Source organism: Pituophis catenifer, unplaced genomic scaffold (genome assembly GCF_029215685.1).
Source record: "Pituophis catenifer annectens isolate HBS135680 unplaced genomic scaffold, rPitCat1.0.hap2 SCAF_6, whole genome shotgun sequence".
NCBI classification, from domain to species: Eukaryota; Metazoa; Chordata; class Lepidosauria; order Squamata; family Colubridae; genus Pituophis; species Pituophis catenifer.
This window is the reverse complement of record NW_027256886.1, coordinates 16,395,115-16,415,016: the sequence shown is the minus strand read 5'-3', so window position 1 is coordinate 16,415,016 and position 19,902 is coordinate 16,395,115. Positions and strand designations below refer to the sequence as shown.

General features: G+C 36.8%; 1 protein-coding gene across 4 annotated transcripts in view; it reads right to left on the bottom strand.

The window, feature by feature from the left end:
* The window catches only part of MECOM (MDS1 and EVI1 complex locus), an 80,313-nt gene that overhangs the window by 33,968 nt on the left and 26,443 nt on the right, over positions 1-19,902 (bottom strand). For 3 of the 4 annotated variants that reach the window (XM_070946484.1, XM_070946485.1, XM_070946487.1), the window contains exons 2-5: positions 19,634-19,736; positions 19,295-19,511; positions 15,431-15,578; positions 12,022-12,175 (exon numbers count right to left, since the gene is read on the bottom strand). In XM_070946484.1, coding sequence (XP_070802585.1) covers positions 12,022-12,175; positions 15,431-15,578; positions 19,295-19,511; positions 19,634-19,682 — 568 coding nt within the window. In that variant the 5' untranslated portion in view covers positions 19,683-19,736. Of the gene's footprint in view, positions 1-12,021; positions 12,179-15,430; positions 15,579-19,294; positions 19,512-19,633; positions 19,737-19,902 lie in introns of all 4 variants that reach the window. The other variant, XM_070946486.1, reaches the window with a different exon arrangement.

Below are 19,902 nucleotides of genomic sequence, written 5' to 3'. Positions count from 1 at the left end.
GGTCTTTAGTACTTTTACCAAACAATCGTACCATCTTTTGCCAGATTGCTTCAATCCGTACAGACTCTTATTTAATAACCAAATTTCGTTCTTATTAGTGTATTGACTGTGTGGTGCTCTTACATATATTTCCTTATCTAATTTCGCATGTAAGTATGCAGTCTGTATGTCGTATTGAAACACGTCTAGATTGAGTGCAGATGCTACTACAAGAGCTGTTTTGACACTCTCTGTTCTCACTGTGGGTGAATATGTGTCAGTATAGTCTTCTGGATATTTTTGTGCATAACCTTGTGCAACTAGTCTGGCCTTGTATAAGGTATTACCTCCTTCTAAATTCTTAATTTTATAAATCCACCTGGTACCTATAATTGTTTTATCCTTAGGTGCGATCGCAGGTGTGAATACATTTAATCCTTGTAAACTTTTCATTTCTTTTTCCATAGCTAGTTCCCATTTTTCTCTTTCTTCACGGGGAAGTTTCAATACTTCCTCATATGTATTAGGTGTTATTTGTTCTCCATCCATATGCATAATATAATCTTTGTATTTATTTGGTATTTGGTTTCTATTATTTCTAATATTTCTTTCAGGTTTGCTATGGTTGTCATGCAAATATCTGGCTTCCTTTTTTGTTAATGTGTCTGTCTTTATTTTATGCTGACTATTTGTCCAAGTTTTGGTTTTGTTCTTACTTTTGTTAATATTTTGATTTTCTGTTGTTCCTTCCTCGCAAGATATATTATCTTTGCTTTTATTAGGGAAAATTTCATTAAGGTGCAACTTAGACCAATTGGCCTGCTCATGAAACACAGCTGTTCTGGATACTATAAATTTGTTATTATTATCGATGAATCTGTACCCTTTGGTTCCAGTTTCGTATCCCATGAATCTTAATCTCCTGGATACGTTTTCTCCCTTTCTCCTCAATTGTTTAGGAATGTGCACGTCTGCAGTAACTCCAAATATGTGCATGTGTGCTAATTTAGGTTTTCTATTGTACATCACCTCATATGGTGTCTTATTCACAATACTGGACCATGTTCTATTTTGAGTGTAATTTGAATAATGTAAGGCTTCTGACCAAAATTGTTTGCCTAAACCAGCATCCTCTAATGTGCATCTAATCATGGTTTGTAGTGTGGAGTTCTTTCTCTCTGCAATCCCATTTTGAAAGGCAGAAAATGGATTGGACGTGAAATGTAGCATCCCTCTATCCTTTAACCATTGGGAGAATTCTTTAGACATGAATTCACATCCCCTATCTGTCATAATTTGTTTTATTCTGATATTATGTTGTGTTTCTATGCGTTTGTAGAATTCCTTAAATTTCTGAAAGGTTTCATCCTTGTGCTTTAATGTGTAAACAAAACCATAGCGACTGTAATCATCCACTATTGTTAGGAAGTAACGTTTTCTATAGGTAATGGATGGAGTTAATGGACCAACTAAGTCCATATGTACCAAATCAAAAATATTGTTAGTTGATCTGTTAGATTTTTTTGGTCTAGGACTGGTTTTTAGTTTGGTGGATTTACATACTGAGCATTCTAAATAATTTTCACAATTTTTTATTTTTACACCTTCTGCGTGTTCAGTCATTTTTTGTACTACAGGAAAGCTTGCATGTCCTAACTTCCTATGTAAGATATGAGCACACTCATCATGAATTGGTTTACCTATTTTTGGTTTCTTCTCATTGTGTGTATTTTTGTTATCATGAGTTATTTTACATTCATCATTGTCACTGTTACTGACATTTTCATCATCTGCTTCAATACAATCTTCCATATTTGAATCAATGTTATGTAACCATCTTTCTTTGGTTATCAGATAGGGTAGACCCCCTTTTATCATCACAGTGCCTACATTTGTTTTGTTCTTTTCTATAGTTGCTTTCCCCTTTGAGAAAACTATATTGATGTCAGATTCTCTGCTTAGTTTTATAGCACTTAGTATGTTGTGAGGTATTTCTGGGATTAATAATACCCCCTCTATTTTCCCTAAACCAGGCAAGGTCACATTTCCTCTGCCTAACACTTGAACCTTTTCTTGATTAGCTACCTTTATCACAAACTTATCTTCTGTAAATGAAGATAATATACTTTTGTTATTAGTGGTGTGATTTGTTGCACCAGAATCAATAAGCCAATTATTGTTCTCATCTTGTTGTGTTTTGGTGCTGTCTTGTTTATTTAGCCCATTTAGTGACCCAGATTTTCTCTCTTTTGAATTTTCTCTACCCCCTCTACTTTCTCTGTAGTTTGGTGGACTTCTATATTTGTGTCTATCTGTGGAAGATTGTCTGTAATTGTATTTGCTCCTATATTCTGGCCTATGTCTCTCCCTTGGGACTTTGGGACAGTCTCTTCTACTGTGTTCCCTGGATCCACAATTGTGGCATCTAAAGGCCTCATTATATTTATCTTGAAAGACTACTTTCCTAAAAGATTTGTGTTCTGTTTGGTTACTGGAACGATTTTTTCTTGAATTGTCTTCTGCTATCAATTTGTTAGATAGACTTTCTATTGACAAATATCCCAAATTAATGGTATCTAAGTGTGACATAAAGCTATCCCATGATGGATCAAGTGAATTGATAATAACACTTTTCATAGTTTGATCTGAAATCACTTCCCCCCTCAATTGCAGCTCAGCTCTTATTTTGTTTAGATTTATCAAATGTTCACTTATAGAAACCCCTGGTTTCACTCTAGAAGAAAAGAAATCCTTAGACATTCTTGTGGTTGTGGCTACGCTATCGCTGTGAAATAGATTAAACATGCATTGAATTATTTCTGATACAGTTAGGTTTGGTTTGATGCTATGATACATTGCAGGAGACACGCTAGATATTGTCAGAAAAAATGCTCTATGGTGTAAGCAATCTATTTTTAAAGTCCAAGGTCTTCTTGGGGGACTGGTGATAAAAAACATTAGGTTTTCTTTCATAAAGGCAACCTGAAGTTGCTGATACCACTCTTGCAAATTAATGCCATCAATTCTAAGTTTTGGAAAATCGCTAGGTAAGTCCCCAGTATTATTATCCCCACTACTTACAACGGAGGGTAGTCCATGGTCTCGTAAGTGTTGAAAGTCACAGGATGGAGTGGGTATGCTGTGCATTAGTCTGAGTGGTTTTTCTTCATCATAATGTCTTCTGTAGTTCTCTGAATGCATCTGCGCATGTGCATAGTTTGTATTTCTGTCGAAGTTGTCATAGGGAGCCTCTGTCGCTGCAGTTTCTTCGTAAGGTTCTTCCTCCGACGATTCGGTCTCCATTTCTATCTTGATCTTCTTGCCGATGGCTGATGCTTGCTTCTTTTCGCCAAAGCCGCTCCGCTTGAAGCTCTCCACCTCCGGAACCGTCTGCGGTGTGGGAAAAAAACTGCAGGGTCCTCTGGGCTCAGGTGTCGTCATCCTTTCTGTACGAGTTGAATTGGATATGTTCTGGTTTTTCCTTTTGCTTGCTTGTCTTTTTACTTTTAGGTCATTGGCTTCCGTTGATTTTTTTGCCATTTTTAAATTTGGATCAGAAGTTCTAAATAGTTGTTTCTTTATCGCTTCAACTTTCAGTTCAATAGATGTTTCTTTTGTGTCCGTGTTTGATCCTTCTGAAGAATAAAGGTTTTCTTTACTATTTTTTGTATTGTTTGATTCTTTTCGCGCCAGAGATTTTGAATGGTGTATCGTGATTGGCTCTGCTTTGCTTGTCTCAGTGGCCGGTTGAAGACAAGATGGCTGCCATTCGAAATTTTGAGCGGGATCTCTGTTCTTTCTTCTCGTTATTTTCTCTTTTATAGATGGGTTGCTCACCGTCTTTGTTTCTTTGAATTCAGCTGTCTCGATGCTATTTTCTCTCGCTGCTTCGTTTTCTTTCAAGAAGTTTTGAAGGTTCGCGATGAGATCGTAGTCATCCTTTTGTATTTTTATTATTCTCAGTATCTCTGATCTGAGATCGTTGCTTTCTATTTCTTTCTTATACATGTTTATTTTATTGAGTCAATTAACCATCCTCTGCTACCAGCTTGTTGCAATATTTTCAGGATCAGACTCAATAAAGATAATAGAAGTTATAGGTTTAAATATAATTCTCTTTAATCATAATAGGCATTCTATATTCGCTGAATATTCAAGATAGAAGCAAGGAAAATGGGGAGGATGGCTCCTTTTATATACAAGGGGCGGAGCCAGGAATGGGAGTGGTAAAATATGAATACATTAAAGCTCAAGTAATAAGTTAACCCCTGATGTTCCATATATACATTATTTACACATTAGAGAATAAGGCATTTACATCTGACAAAAAAAATAAGGATAGAATGATAGATGTAATCAATTATCTCCTTTTCCAGATTAGTGCATACATTCTAGTACATAAAGACCTTCTGCACTTCTATTTTTGCTCTTATAATTTTATTTTTTAACATAAATCATTCTGAGTTGTTATAATCCATTAATATCAATGGGATGTTCTGATTTACTTCCTATTCTGACAAAATCTGGATCCATTTAGTTATAAAGCATTACTTTTTAACTAAAACCATGAACTAATTCCTATATTCAATCTATAATTTTATATTCTCCCTGAATAAACTTCTCTATTCCTTCTGCGTGGCTTTAGTTTTAATTTCCAAGTCAGTTTATTTATTGTTATTTTTTAAAAAAATTATCTCAATTCCACAACTCTTTTACCATTATCTTTTCCCTACCATCTACTCAGTATGATTTATACTGTCTTGGGAGTAAGAACTCAGTGCAAGGTGATATTTGCATATTTTCTGTTTATTAAACAAATGAACACTAAGTGTTGTTTTTAAGGTGTTCCAGTGAATTCCACCATGTGGTTTCTATTTGAGCGAGCTGCAGAGTTTTTGAACATAGGCGGTGTGTAATTGTATTGGTGAACTGGTGCTGGGGAGCTTTGCTCCGAAGTCAGGCTAGCATACAGTAATGAGAGACAGTTGCCATAAACAGACAGAATAGCAAGGCATACTGTGTGGCCTTTTTGTTAGGAATTAGATATCTCTATTTGAGGTGACCCTGTACCCCAGCCACAAATGCTCAGAAAATCCTGTCCTGACATGCAATCTTTAAATTCTTTTGTTCTGTAATTACATGGCAATTATTCATAATTGTACTGAGCAGTTTCTTTTCCCTTGTCCATCATCCCCTGCATTTGAAAAATCACAGCCACTCTTTTAGTTACATCAGTAGTGGCAAAGGACACATTATTGAAGATTAAAAAAAGAAAAGGAAAAAAAAAAAGGAAGAAGTCTTTTCCAAGTGATTTAATTTGAAAAGCTTGTCTTTTCTTTTTTAAAAAACGCAATTGGAACTGCAGGGTATAAGTGCTCCCTATATGGCTAGAAGCTATTGTTCACCTAATTCTTTTATTTTTACAAATATTAAAAAGACAACCCTGTGATCTCAGGCAAAGGAACACAAATCTTTAAGCAGCAGTCATAACTGGCTCCAGTTAATTACGTTTTTGCTAGCTTAAATAAACCCGGCAGAAATAAATAAAAAAGGAACCATTTCAGGAGCAGGCCAAAAACCTCAGAGGGATTCTTTTAAGCCATTAAAAATCATGTTGATATATTATTGAGACTTAAGGCTCACACAGATTTGTTCAACTGCTCCCTTGATGAATATATGGCGTATGTTCTCGTATACTAAAGAAGTGAATTCATGAGCTTCAGGAAGCTGAATGTTGGCTCTCAAGAGTTTGAACCTCAAGTCCCCATGGGTTGATCTGAAATTGCAAGTTGGCCTCTCATTTATAAAACCGGCTTCCTGTTTGACCCTACACCTTCACGCAGACCGCTTTTGCATTTTCTGGCCCATCCACACAATGTAGCCAGCCTCAAATTTTGTTAACTGAGCCTGGCTCGGAGGTTGAAAGATCTGGACATTAAGTAAAAACCACAGCATGCTGTTCAATTTGATGATGGAACAAAAGGAGCCAAGGTAGGGATTAGTAAGGATTCACATGATTGAAAAACCAACTTAAACTTCCCCATGGTGAGGTACATAAAACTCTAGAAATAAGGTTGAGTCACTCTCTTCCACATTGGATAGATCTGGGAAATTTCTCTTGATACGCTACCGCAAAACATTTTGTAATTTTCTTTTTGTTACTAAAAAAACAACCCCAAATCAAACTTGTAAGCCAATCAAACTTTTGTTACTGCTTCTTTTCAAGTCTAAATATTTTACTCCACTGACATTCCAACAATATGTAATATTTGTACAGTTCTACTGGCTGGGGAATTCTGGGAATTGAAGTCCAGACATATTAAAGCAACCAAGGTTGAAAAAAAAAAAACCCACTGGCCTAAAAAACTAGCCTGCTAAATCAGGGATATCAAACTTGATTCCTTTGATGGCCACATCAGGGTTGTGTTTGACTTCGTGGGGGGTGGGGGACATGACCACAGTGGGCATGGCCAGCTCAACGTCACTCATGTCGGGGGCACCTGTGGTGGCCCAAGAGCTCCTCCAGCAAAAATGGAGCTCAGGAGGGCCACGTGCGGCCCAAGTTCCTGTGCCTCACTTCCAGAGACTGGAAATGGTAAAATTTCAGTTTCTCACACTTTACTTGGCTCTTCCTTTCTTGAGAACCATATTTCTAGTACTCAATATTGTTGCTATCAACTTCCATATCTCACTTTCTTTAAATTCTTTCTTTAAACCAGAACTAAAGAGACACTTTCTGTCTCTTTAGTTCTGGTTTCCCAATAGCAGGAGGTTCTTCAACATTCAAAGCCTTCTATTTGTTTATTTTATTTTTAGATCTCTACTCTTCACAAGGCCACAACAATATAAAAACCACAACTGTCCAAAACAATAAAGACAAAATTCCAGGTACAAAAGAGCATTGTTAAAGTTAAATATTAACACCATCAAGTGTTAGAATATCACTCCCATAATACCAAAGACATACTGAACACCCAGACTTAACTTCTAAAAATATATCCTTTTGATGCAATCTCTTTTCATCTCTGTCCTTTTCTTTAAACCAAAATGGACGGTCTTCTGACCCCTGAAAGCTCCACAGATCATAAAATTCTGAACACAAAAGTTCAGAACTAAGATCCAAGCCTGAAAGTAGCCATGTCTCATTTAAAAATCCTTCAAAATCCAACCTAAACCCAGACTCACCTAATTGTTGGATATGACCCAACCTATTTTCTGACCTTCCCCCATAACAAAAATGTTAAGTGTGGTTGCTTTACTTTTCTGATTCCTTTTTCTTTACACAATGCTGCACAACTTACATTATTTAAAGCTTCCCTGAACTCAGAGGTTTTCCTCAACTGTAAAATATTTTGCTCAGGAAGAATACTGCCCTCAAGATTTAGAAGTGACATGATGTTTAGAATGATCCATTTTCAACAGAATGAGTATGTCGGTAGTATTTCAGGTAATACTCAACATATGACCTCAGTCGGGACCAGAATTTCCTTTGTAAGTTAGGATGTTTGTAAAGTGAGTCATCATGTAACTGAACCCAATGTTACAACAATTTTTACCATGCTTGTTAAGTAAATCAAGCTTTCCTAATTGACGGTTTTTGTGGGAACCTGGCTGGGAAGGTTGCAAATCGTGATTGATGGATTTTGTAATGGTTTGATAAAAGGGAGCCAGTTGCCAAGCACCCAAATTGTGGTCACATGACTGCAGATATGATTCAACATTCATAAGTGGTCATAAATCACTTTTTCTGACGCCACTGTAATTTTGAATCCTTGTTAAATGATGGTCGTAAGTTGAAGTATGCACTATAAACTGAAAACGTTCCATCTTCTCATTCTCTGTGCTTCCTCCTTGTCAGAAATGATAGAAGGAATCTAGACCATCTTACAGTCTTTTCCAAACTGTGTCACTTCTAGATGCTTTGGGTTCCAGCTTCAGGAATATCTACCTGGGCTGGAAGCTGCTAGAATTGTAGCTAGAATTTCCTCCCAACTGTATAAGATGACAAGGCTGAGCCTGAGGGAGAAGTCAAATGCATCTCAGTCTCAAGTCCCTTCATGCTCACAAGAGATTTACCATAAGTGCAGCCAACCTTGAATTTTGTTGACTCTTAACTAGCACTTATTTACTTTGACCATTAGGAGTTCAGATTCTTGTAGAGAGCATTAGAATACAATAAAAGTATATTCATTTGAACTGCCTGGACTCCTGATTTCCTGCACCTGACCCAACACATTTGAAGGGTTTAAGCTTCATCAAAGGCGAAAAGATACTCAATTTGTACTGAAGACCCACTGATGGACATGACATTGACACTAAAAGTCATATGGTCCACTATATCATTGTGTCGTTGCACACATGGCAACAGCCATCTTCTCCCTTCAGTCACTCAGTTGTTTCAAATTAGAGCATAATTTGCCTTACTGTCTTATCAATCGATATTATATATTTCTCCTTTGTGGCCAGTAAAGCCATCCTATTACACGACAAAGAAGTCATTTCTATGTTCTCACTGAAAACTTTTTGGAGGCCAAACCTGGCAGTCTTACTCCATTGGTTTCTCCTTCTTCAGCCTATTCATCTCTTGGTTTAGCCAGCCTCAATATCAACCTTTGCAAAATGTAGCACCATCAAGAAAGGGTGGGGAGCCTGTGGTCTCCCAAAATTACTGAGAGACCGTTCCCAGTCTACCTCACTTCGGCCATGCTGGCTGGAATAGTTGGGAACTGTAATTTGTCTCAGCAGCTGCCTACTTTTCATTTATGTATTTATGTATTTTCTTGAATAAGAAAATGCCGATTTTTTTTAAATTGACTTATGCAACAAATTAAAATGGAAGCTCTTAAATGGTAAGGATTTTATATCACCCTTACTCTCAATGTGAACAGCCAGTGAAAAGCTCTCATTTGATGAAGATTCACTTTTTCTTTAGGAAAAGACTGCCAGAGGCTCTTCGAGCTTTGTGAAATTAGTAATAGCCTGGAGCCAGTCCAGAGTTTTCACTGGTTTGCTAAAGAGAAACTCACTTGGTGGAATCTTCTAACACTTTATTAGTCACATCCACCAGTAGCTCTCTTCTTCTTCCTGGAGCTACATTAAGAACAATAAATAAACTTACAAAAGGTTCAAAGCACAATTAGACTTAGATCCAGGGAAGGGTGCCAGAGCACACAATATAAAATGAGGTTATAAAAGTATTTCCAAAATTGCCCAAGGAATTTCAGATACTAAGAAGCTTCTGAACATGAAGCCAACAGAGAAGTGCAACAGAGTTCTCTCTTCCATAAATGAGGACCGCTAAAAATACCCTGGGGTGAATTCTCACTCCCCTCCTCCCCATCTATAACACAAAATGTAGCCATCACTGGCAGCTTCTCCTCACCTTGTGTTTTCCAGATGTCAACTGGGAATTTTGCAAGTGTGTGACTAGCAAAACTGAATAGCCGCAAGTTGGAAAAAAGCAGAGACACTTAATCCACTATGGGGGGTTTTGTGCTCTCCGGGGTAGATTGTTTTCTTGCAGGCGTTTTGATGCCCTGATTATGTTGTCTAGTTTGGTAATGAAATGTCTTTAAGGAAAGCACAGCTCAGAGTGGATTATAAAGAGCCTACAGTTCAATCATTTGTGCTACAAATATTCTCTTCTATTGGTACACTTATTCTAAGCTGCACTGAACAGAGGCATGAAGTGAGGAGTATGTGTGGACTCAATGACAAGGAGAGAGAATTTGTCATGAGAGTATTTAACCTCAGATCTACTCATTTGAAGTTCCTTCTTATGGATTCTTTCTCTTTTTTCCTTCATACTATGCCTTACCCTTCACTACTAATGCTGCTGCTATCCCCACATAAGTTACTCAGCACAATCTCACTTCATAGCTTTTGAGCATCTTGAATTTCAAAAGAAAAGACTTGAGGTAGATTGTAAAAACAAAGAAACAGACTGCAAACATCCCATTAACTGGGATAGCCCTTTGGAACATTGTACCCTCTAATGTGTAATCCACACCCAGCCTTTTGACCTTCCATAAGGGCCTGAAGACCTGTCTCTGCCAGCTGGCCTGGGACCCCAACAAGAGTTCACCATTCTGGAGGTGGTTACTGAATTAGGAAAGACCCCCCCAATCTCTCCCCATGCATTTTGTGCTACTGCCCATCGTTTAATAGTATTGATTATGTTGTTATTTTTTGCCTTATTATTTTAATTGTGTAGTAGTTTTAATGCTTGTAGGCAGCTGGGAGTTGTCTCTGGACAAGATAGGGCAGCACATAAATTTAATGAATGAATAAATAAACAAACTACAGTACTGTATCTCTTTGAGAGTGATAAATACTTCTGATAGCCAAGTGCAAATGAAGCCAAAAGCCAATTCACCTAATTCTTGTAGCACAAAGAAACTGATTAATTTTTTCCCCCTTCAATGGATATTGTCAACACATACCACTCAACAGCTTTGGCATAAATTCAATTTATAAAAAAATACAAATGCATGTGTTTGTGTTCAATTCTGTGATAAAAAAATGTGCAGAGAAATAAAAACAACACTTTGCAGGAAGGCAGAAAATTAAAATGACATAGAACTAATGTGCTGATTCTATATAGATAACAAAATTGCCGTTAAGTAGCTCCAGATTCTCCACAAGTAACATGTTTACCCATCACAGTGTGCTATTTGTGATTTTAATCATGGTGTGTTTGAAAAAGCTGGAGAGAGTTTTAGAGAGGAATAAAGTAATCATGAATCACTGGACCGATTCCTGATTTATTTTCCTCTCTTTTTAGTTGCTCTCATTTTGTAACTGAGCAGATTAGTTAGGGCTTGAGTGGGATAGAAAAACAAATTAGGAATAAGCAAACTTCATTGCATTGATCAGGTCACAGGGGTGTCAATCAAATAAACAAACCACACAACTTCACCTGTACAGCATGATAGTCTACAGTTACAGTCCAGCTACAAATGATAGATTTTAAACTGATTTACTGCACTAAAATAAATTATGGCTTATTAACTATTTGCACATTAACAAATATATCCATTTATCACCTAGCATTATGTATGAACCTTGACAAAATCAAGTTATTTTTCAAACCACCACTATCTAACTGTATGTCCATTCAGTCACACAAATACTTCATTGGATTGAAGAGAGAATGGTATGTGAAGGGAATGTCAAAAAGGAGTTAGCTGACCTAGAATCCAGAGAATTAAATTTAACTCAAAACAAATCCAATTTGCATAGGATTAATTTAGTTGGATCCATCATAGGAACCACTTAAACCCAATCAAATAAGCTGTTTTGGAAACACAGTTCTCCAAGAAATAAACTGATGGAAACAATAGCTCAAATCAAAAAGACTTTTCATTTACAGAATTCAATGCCAAAACCGGAGAGCACAGAACATACATCCCAAATTTTGATTGGCTAAATGCAATCTACTGCTACCCAGATAGCCAATAGGATAAAAGACATAGGAATGCCTAGAGACTTGCCAATGCTTTCCTAACGAATGGCTTCATTAGGCCAGAGGTTAATCTTCAGAGAGAAGTAATTGGCTATTTTAGTTATTTATTTTGGGTATTTATGAGCCAAGGTGGCGCAGTGGTTAGAGTGCAGTACTGCAGGCTACGTCTGCTGACTGCCGGCTGACTGCAATTTGGCAGTTCAAATCTCAAGGTTGACTCAGCCTTCCATCCTTCCATCCTTCTAAAATGAGGACCCAGGTTGTTGGGGGAAAATATGCTGATTCTGTAAACCACTTAGAGAGGGCTGTAAAGCACTGTAAAGCGGTATATAAGTCTAAGTGCTATTGCTATATGGGTCAGACACCAGTTCGTAACTAACAACAATAAACCCAACTCCACCCCCAAATCTGTTCCCCAAATGATTTCTTCTGACCCAGTTAGTGGGACTGTGTACTGCCTGAACTGCTGGGAAAGAGAACTGACCAGGTTAATGCTGCTGGGTTTAAATATGTTGTAGGAATAGAGCCCATATTTTGCTCAAGGACAGAAGAACAGTAGATGCTGAGCAAAGACTTACATATAAAAGGCTTGACACTGCTGTGGATATGTTTGTGCTGTTTGAGGCCTGAAGAAGTGGCAAATGTTTTACCGCACTCTGGACAAGCATGTGCACGAGCCCCAACATGCTGCGAACGAATGTGCCTCTGGAGGTTGCTGGGGTCTGTGAAAACCTGCTAGGAAATGAGTACTGATTAAATTTGAATGAGATTTGAATGCAAACAGTTGCAAAAAAACAAACAAACAAAAAATCACATTTGATCTAAGACCCTTCTGGAACCAAGAGACGTTTAATGAGGGAGAAAGGGAAAGGGTTGTTTTGTGAATTCAGTTAAATCAACAAGTCAGAAAATGGGAAAGGTGACCTTGAGGGCATGTCTATAGTTATTCATTTAAAGTCGCGTCAAGACCATTTAAAAGTCATGGCTCCCATCCAAGAAAATCCTGGAAACTCATTCTGTAATAGAACTAGGGCCTTCTTGCAGCAAATTGTCAATCTTCACAAATCTACTGTATAGCTCTCTGGGTCCTTAACAGGACCTGCAAATAATTAAATTAATACTCAGGAGATCTCACCCACCTCCATGGATCGACTTTACTTCCTCTCTTTTGTTAAGCAGAGAAACTGGAATACAGGTAGTCTTCAATTTACAACCACAACTGAGCCCAAAATTTATGTTGCTAAGTGAGAAATTTGTTAAGTGACCATTTTACGACCTTTCTTGTCACAGCTGTGGACTGTGGTTGTTAAATTAGTAACACAGTTGTTGAGTGAATCTGGTTTCCCCATTGACTTTGCTTGTCAGAAGGTTGCAAAAGGTGTTCAGAGGACCCCGGGACACTGCAACCATCATAAATGTGAGTTAGTTGTCAAACATCCGAATGTAAATCACATGACCATGGGGATGCTACAATGGTCATAAGTGTGAAAAATAGTCCTGAGTCACTTTTTTCCGTGTCGTTGTAATTTCGAACGGTTAGTAAGCAAACTGTTGTAAGTTGAGGATTAGCTGTACTGGAAGATCAGCAGTCTTTTCTATCATTTGGACTGTGGTTCCCTTAGGCACAAGGAGATTTGGCCCTAGAGATTATCCCAACTATCCTTTACAGTCTTAAGCGTTTGTTTCTCTTTCACTGAATTAGAAAGCATTATCCAAAGTTATCTTCAACAGTCCCAGTTCTAATCAAGTGTCCTGATCTGATGAGATTTCTCTCTTGTGGATTTGGGACCTCAACTGTAATCATCTCCTCTTTCTCATGCTCTTCCTCAATTTATCTTTTTTTAAAAATGATTCATAATGACGATTCATTAAAAGTTAAGGCGCCGTCATTTATGTATAGTATCCTTAATATATATGGAATTCTAATTTTCTTTTTGTAACACCACACATTAATTAACTTAATTAGCCTCAATATCCTTATTAAAAAAATGTTATGCCAGACTATGTCAAGAAGCCATATACAGTATGTGAGTTTCAGTTTTGACACCAATGGTTTTGACATCCATACTGTGGCACTTCTGTTGATATAATTACTTCTTTGTTAGGAATTAAGCATTCGTTTGTCTAAAGTACTATCACTAAATTTCATAAATTAACAGGGCCTCACTTATGATTGTAATTGAATTTGGAATTATAGTTATCAGTTATGTCTGCAGTTAAACAAGTCCTTGTGTGACTGTTATAGACTTCACAATCTTTACTGAGGTGATTGTTAAGCTAGTGTGACAGTTGTAAAATGAATACTGTGGATGTTAAGTGAACATCATGGTAGTTAAATGAACTCATTGTCAGCAATGGCCATTTTTTGCAGGAACTAAACTACCACTCTCCAGGGGGAAAAAGCATTGTAAATCATGGTTAATTTGACTGTGGGATGCTGCAAACATCTATTAATATGGGCCAAGTGCTAAATGACTACCGAGGGGGGAGGGACGACAAACATTGGAACTTCGAATTTGGGAGTAAATATCTTTTTGGGGTCCACTGTAACTTTGAACAGTCACTAAGTGGCTGGTCGTAAGTTAAGGATATCTTACATACATGGTATCCTTTTAGCAAACTGAATTAAAGGCTATTGAACTGGATAGGCTTCAGATGAATACTGTCCCATTTACAAAAAAAATGAATAACACATCAGATACAAAATTTGTATCATCAAGGAGAAACCTGAGTCACAGATCTTTTAAGGGCATTTCACCTTTTATTATGTAGCCATGGATCATTTATACATAATGAAGCATTTCAACTCTACACTCTTAAAACGAAAGTGGGATAGATTTTGCATCTCTTTTATCTCATATGCTAACCAGAACAAGAAGTATATTTTAATATCCATTTTTATTAAATTCTGAGATTCTTTATTGTTTTAAACCTGCTAAATATTTAATATCTGTACATCAGAAAAGTGCATGTGTTTTATTTTAAAACACATATGAATTTTCCTGCATAATAAATAAAAGAAGAAATGGAACAAAGCTACAGTGAACATAAAATCAGTGAATAATGTTGAACTATCTTAACTTGAAGCCATCATATTGCCAAGAAAGTTGCGGATTGGTCTATGAGTTGCGCTCAAAAGGACACTTTATAGATTAAGATAGAGGATTTTTTTTAAAATAATGTAATCAAGTATTTGATACATCAATGAGGTTGTTGACCATGCATTTCAGAGCTAAAGGCTATGCTGTCCCAAAGGTGTTTTTTTTCCTTGAAGACATTTCAATTCTCATCCAAGTTTCTTCAATTCTGACTGAATGGTGGAGGATGGAAGGACTTATATTCCTTACAGTCATCTGGTCATTAGCACTCCTTCTGAGAGTTGTTGAGGCCATCTGGAGGTTTATCTGTGCCCTCAGGGTCACCTGAATAGTGCAAATGGTTGTGGAATCTTCTTGGAACAGCTGAAAGGACAGTGTTGTAAACAGGAGATAGGTGGAGTTATATCCCTTTCCCTCTCTTGAGAGAGGGCTGTTCAGTCTTAATGTAGATGGCCTCTTTGACCCCTTTTTCAAAACAGAGGTCCTCTCTGCCCAGAATGCAGACTTTTCCATCTTCAAAAGAGTGGTCTATGGTCCACTTGACCAAAAGAGGGGAAGTCAGCAGTTCCAAGAAGGTTGCATACCCATTTGTTTTATTCAGGTGATCCAGAAGGCACAAATAAACCTCCAAGTGGCCTCAACAACCCTCAGAAAGAGTACTAATGACCAGATGACTGCAAGGAATATAAATCCTTACATCCTCCACCATTCAGTCAAAACTGAAGAAGTTCTTCAAAGAAAAACAGTCTAGTTGCTTTTGGAAAAAAAAGCACTTTTGGGACAACCATGACCTGGATGCCTGAGAATCTCCACAGACATAAAGATTATGCTGTTATTCTAAATACCGCAAAACAGAAAACCTCCCACGTATCCTTCAAATTCACTGTACCTTGGCGCAGTTTTCACATTCGTAGTGCTTCCCGCTATCATGGGACATCTGGTGACGTATCAAGTTTGATTTCCAGTTAAAGGCCTTGGGACATTGGTCACATTTATATTCCCGCTCTTCTGTGTGGGACAGCATGTGCTTTTCCAAGCTGTAGAGGTATAACCAAAAGCCTCTATAAGATTGAATCAGGATAGGGATATTTTTCTCTATTACACCCAAGAAATTAGATACGCAGAATAAAAGTTAATTCAGTTCAGAGAACTGGGGAAAAAAATCAATCAGAAAATAATTAGAACTATCTTTTCTGTGGGCGGTATAATGAACCTTAATAATTTTATTGGGAAGTCTCTGACATCTTTATTTTTTAAAAAGACACATTTTTATTTATGATTTTAGTTTAAAATAAAGGGGGAAATGAAGAAATATTAAACAAAAGAGAAGGAAGACATTCTTGGAGCATCTGTTTAAAGATTAAACAGGACACCTTTTTTAAATTGTTTGAATCACATCTTTAATTCTACATCCTTGGAAGCTTTTTTGTGTCTTGGATAGAAGTCAGTTTGGAGTAATGGTTAAAATGGTCTGGACTTGGTCTGGAAACACCCAAATTTCTGTTCACCCCAGCCACGGAAGTTCACTGAATAACTTTGGGCTAGTCAAGTCTGTCAATCCAAATTGGCTCACAGGACTTCTGTTAGGGAGTTTAAATGAAAACAGATCCCCAATGAAGCTACCTTGAGATCCTCAAGAAAGAACAGGAGAAAGATGCCATACATTCAACCAGTCAATCATCCCATATGGGAAAAAGAAATGTTTGTTATTTTTTATTTCTTTTCTTCACATGAACATGTTTTAATTAACAGGAGGCGGTCATAAAGACAGCCTCTAAAAGATGTCATACCATTTTTATCATACCTCTCCTGATTTCCTTTATCCAATCAATCCAGAAAAAAAATAACATCTTTATATCAACATGTAAAGACCAAGCCTCTTCATCTTATTTTTACTTTTTAGATTGTGTTTTATTTTAGATTGGCATTAGAATACCTTGGCACACTCTGGTTTTTATTTTATCTGTTTTAGTGCTCTCAATCATTGTTTACTGTTTCAAAAATCTTTTTTTGTGTGTGTGGAAAATGAATATGCTCTTAACAACCTAATAAACAAAGGGCCTTTTCTTGCTTTTATATTCATTCACGTCTCAAGACTCCAATCGGTTATATTTAGTTACAAGTCAGGATTCTCACCTTATTTACTATTACTGTTGTTTTCTTTTAAAATCAATCATCTGAAATTTATTGTCACCTACTCCTTATTATTCCATTGCTAACTCATGATATGTTCAAGGATCTTTCTTATTAATTACAAATGCCCCCAAGCATATGTGCTTGTCCCAGCAATTCCATCTGTGGCTCAATTTTTTTTTAAATAGAATATTTTCTTCATACCTTTCTGTCTTGAATTGTTTCTGTCATGTATTGGCTTTTAAATAATTTAAACGTTTTTCAAAGGAGCTGCCCTGTTTCTCATTTCTCCCTTTTTCCTTATGGGAAAAGTATGATTTCTCTTCTTCTGATTTTTTTTCTCCCGCTGGCCTTTGTTCTGAGCCTTTAATACCCTCACTGGCTTTCCCAAAAGAAGAGAGGGCTTTTAAGCACAAGAAATGTACAATAATCATCCATCTGTTCTGCAAAGTCCAGACGTCTTTCCTCAAGGTTGCATTTCTGTTAGCAATATGCAATTTCTAGCAGTCAACGTGTTCAGCTGAACACTCAGAAGAGACCCCTCGACTGAAAATCAGATTTCATTTATACTCCAACTCTCATGCCACACTTCGGTTTCAGGATGGACAAGAACCTAAATTACTTCTCAGGTCAACAATACCCCCAAACCTTAAAACCTGGGATGTTATTTATAAATTAACGCAATTGTTGATACTGTTCTATAAGGAAGTCTCCTCAAAAAGTAACTTTTTTCCCTTTCTCCATACATCAACCTTAGATTTTGTCTACAATCCCAAGTACCTATTTGCGGTTGTGCTGCAGCCACAGGAAAAGGGAAAGAATTATGGATTATCTCCAAACATTCTTGAGAATTCTCAGCCCTGTGATCAATTGATCCAATGCCTCTTAAAAGAAAGTAAAGGGGTGAAATATTATGACTATTTCCCATTATATTTTGCAGACTGATCTGTGAGAACCTGCTTTTATATTGCTCAAAGGTATGGTGGTTTACTGGTCCTTCTGAGGTTCTGAGTTAGGATTGCTACAAATGATTTTAAAGAATTATTAGGCCCATCTATTACCCTGAGTTTTCTAAGAAAGGAAGGGCTTAGCATATGTTCAAAATGTTGAGTAGGAAATATTTATTTCCCTCTAGTCTAACTCTGTATTTGGATGGTAATTGCTTACCCAATTATTTCCTTAATCAATAGAACCATTTTTCATAGTAGCTAGTTGTGAGATATCGGATTCACTGTTTTGATAGGACCCATAATATTGTGGACTCATTGCCCACAATAAGTGACTGAATGTTATGACATATTTTTATTATGTTTTTATATCACTAGTCTTTGTAAAGACTAAGTATTTATATAGTTGCTATTAAAATACCATTAATCAGTATTTCAATATTTAATCCATTGTTGTATATAAATGATAGATACAAAAACATGATTTAATTCATCAAAAGGTGCCAATTGTTTTTCTTAATATAGCAATATTTTAGTTATTTCTTAATAAAATTCCACCAAACAAATACCATATTTAAAATATTTACATTATTATGTCTCATTTAAAAATGGAAAAACTGTTTCTGATAGCTCAGGTCTTATTTTTAGCCATGAATATTTATTCCAACACAATGTATAGATTGTTCAGTTAATGACTAAAATGAGATAGGTGTCTGAACTAAGCCCATATTTATCTTGATTAGAATTTAGTATTCTCCACCAAGGTAAACCCTCTTCACAAAAAGAGAGTGCTGAGAAACATACACAAAAAAAAATTAGATATATTTTGTTCTGCTTAATTCTTGTGTCTTTTGGCAATGGCCAAATCCTTTCAATTCACTGATGTTCTTTTTTGCCAAACTCTTATCGCCTTTTGCTTCAGGTATACTTACTAAAAAGTTCACAAAAACACATGAAGGGGTCTTATATTGAATAAGTCCACTAACTTAGATGATTACTGAATCATGTAACTAAGACTTGGGCTACTATATCTGGTTGCATGTATCTGGATAACCACCAGACAGAATATCAGCCTTCCCAAGTGGACCAGACAGAAATTCAACCAGATGAGCTAATTCTACTTTATTGTAAGCCTACATTAACAGAAACCTGGAAATCTAATAGTATAAATCTCCCACCACCCCTTTTATAGTCTGAGAAATTATGGAGGTTCATTTCGGAATCTCTTTCTCTAGCCATTATGCAGCTGCAGGCTATACTTTCTATTATCTGATTATTCCTAGGTAGCATTTCTTCCCTCAATCTCCTATTTCCATACTATTACTTAGAAGGAACTTCAGCAGAGAAAAATATCAGATTTTGCTTTTAAAGCAGACATTCTCTGGATGATAAATTTGATGCCCAATATTATTACACCTCATATTATAGATGTGGAAGCTATCTTAAGGGCCATACAATCCAAACCTGCACAGATACGTAGATGCTCAGTGCAACTTCTTTAACAGGTGACTTCCAACTTCTGTTTGAAAACTTCCAGCGAAGAAGAATGGACCGTTTTCACATAGCAGCAGCTGTCTGTTCATATAGTGTTATAGTGCAAAACTGACTTTTGATCTGTTCGAAAGCTACTGTTTACATATAACTGGTTTAAAAGAAAAATCCCCAGCCCCTACCTTTGCACATCAGAGAATACTTGGTCACACTCTTTGCATTCCTGAATGTCATGCATATCATGGAGATCATTCTCCTTGTCAAGTTTTGCCTGAAATTCTTCATCCACCATTGAAAATGCTGAGTGGGGAGTGCTGCAGGGGAATTTCTGATGGTCTACCAGTTCTGCTTTGGACTCAAATAGCTGGTCACAATCTTCACAGCGATATTGACGCTCCTCTGCAAAGCAAATGAGTTGGCAAATGAATTGTAGTTCACAATGGATTTTTGCCAATTGAAGAGGACAAATTTACTCTAAAGGTTAGGGAGTTTCTGGTGTAAATACTTCAGAATCTGCTAACCATGAATGTCAGGAGCCATCTCTTCATGTAAATAATTGTCGGTCTTCATGAACAGAAGGAGCTCTTCTCCAGCTTCAATGTCTCTTACTACTCTGTAGTATATCTGAAAGACAAAATGGCAGATGAACAACCAAGAAGAACAAGCAAAGAGAAATGGAGAGAGACACCTTTTACAAATTTTTGGTTGCAAGCCTAAACATAAGCAAAAAACAAAAAACGCTATAGCTCAGTATGTCAATTGTAGTTGGTCTTCAGTTATTCCATCAAAT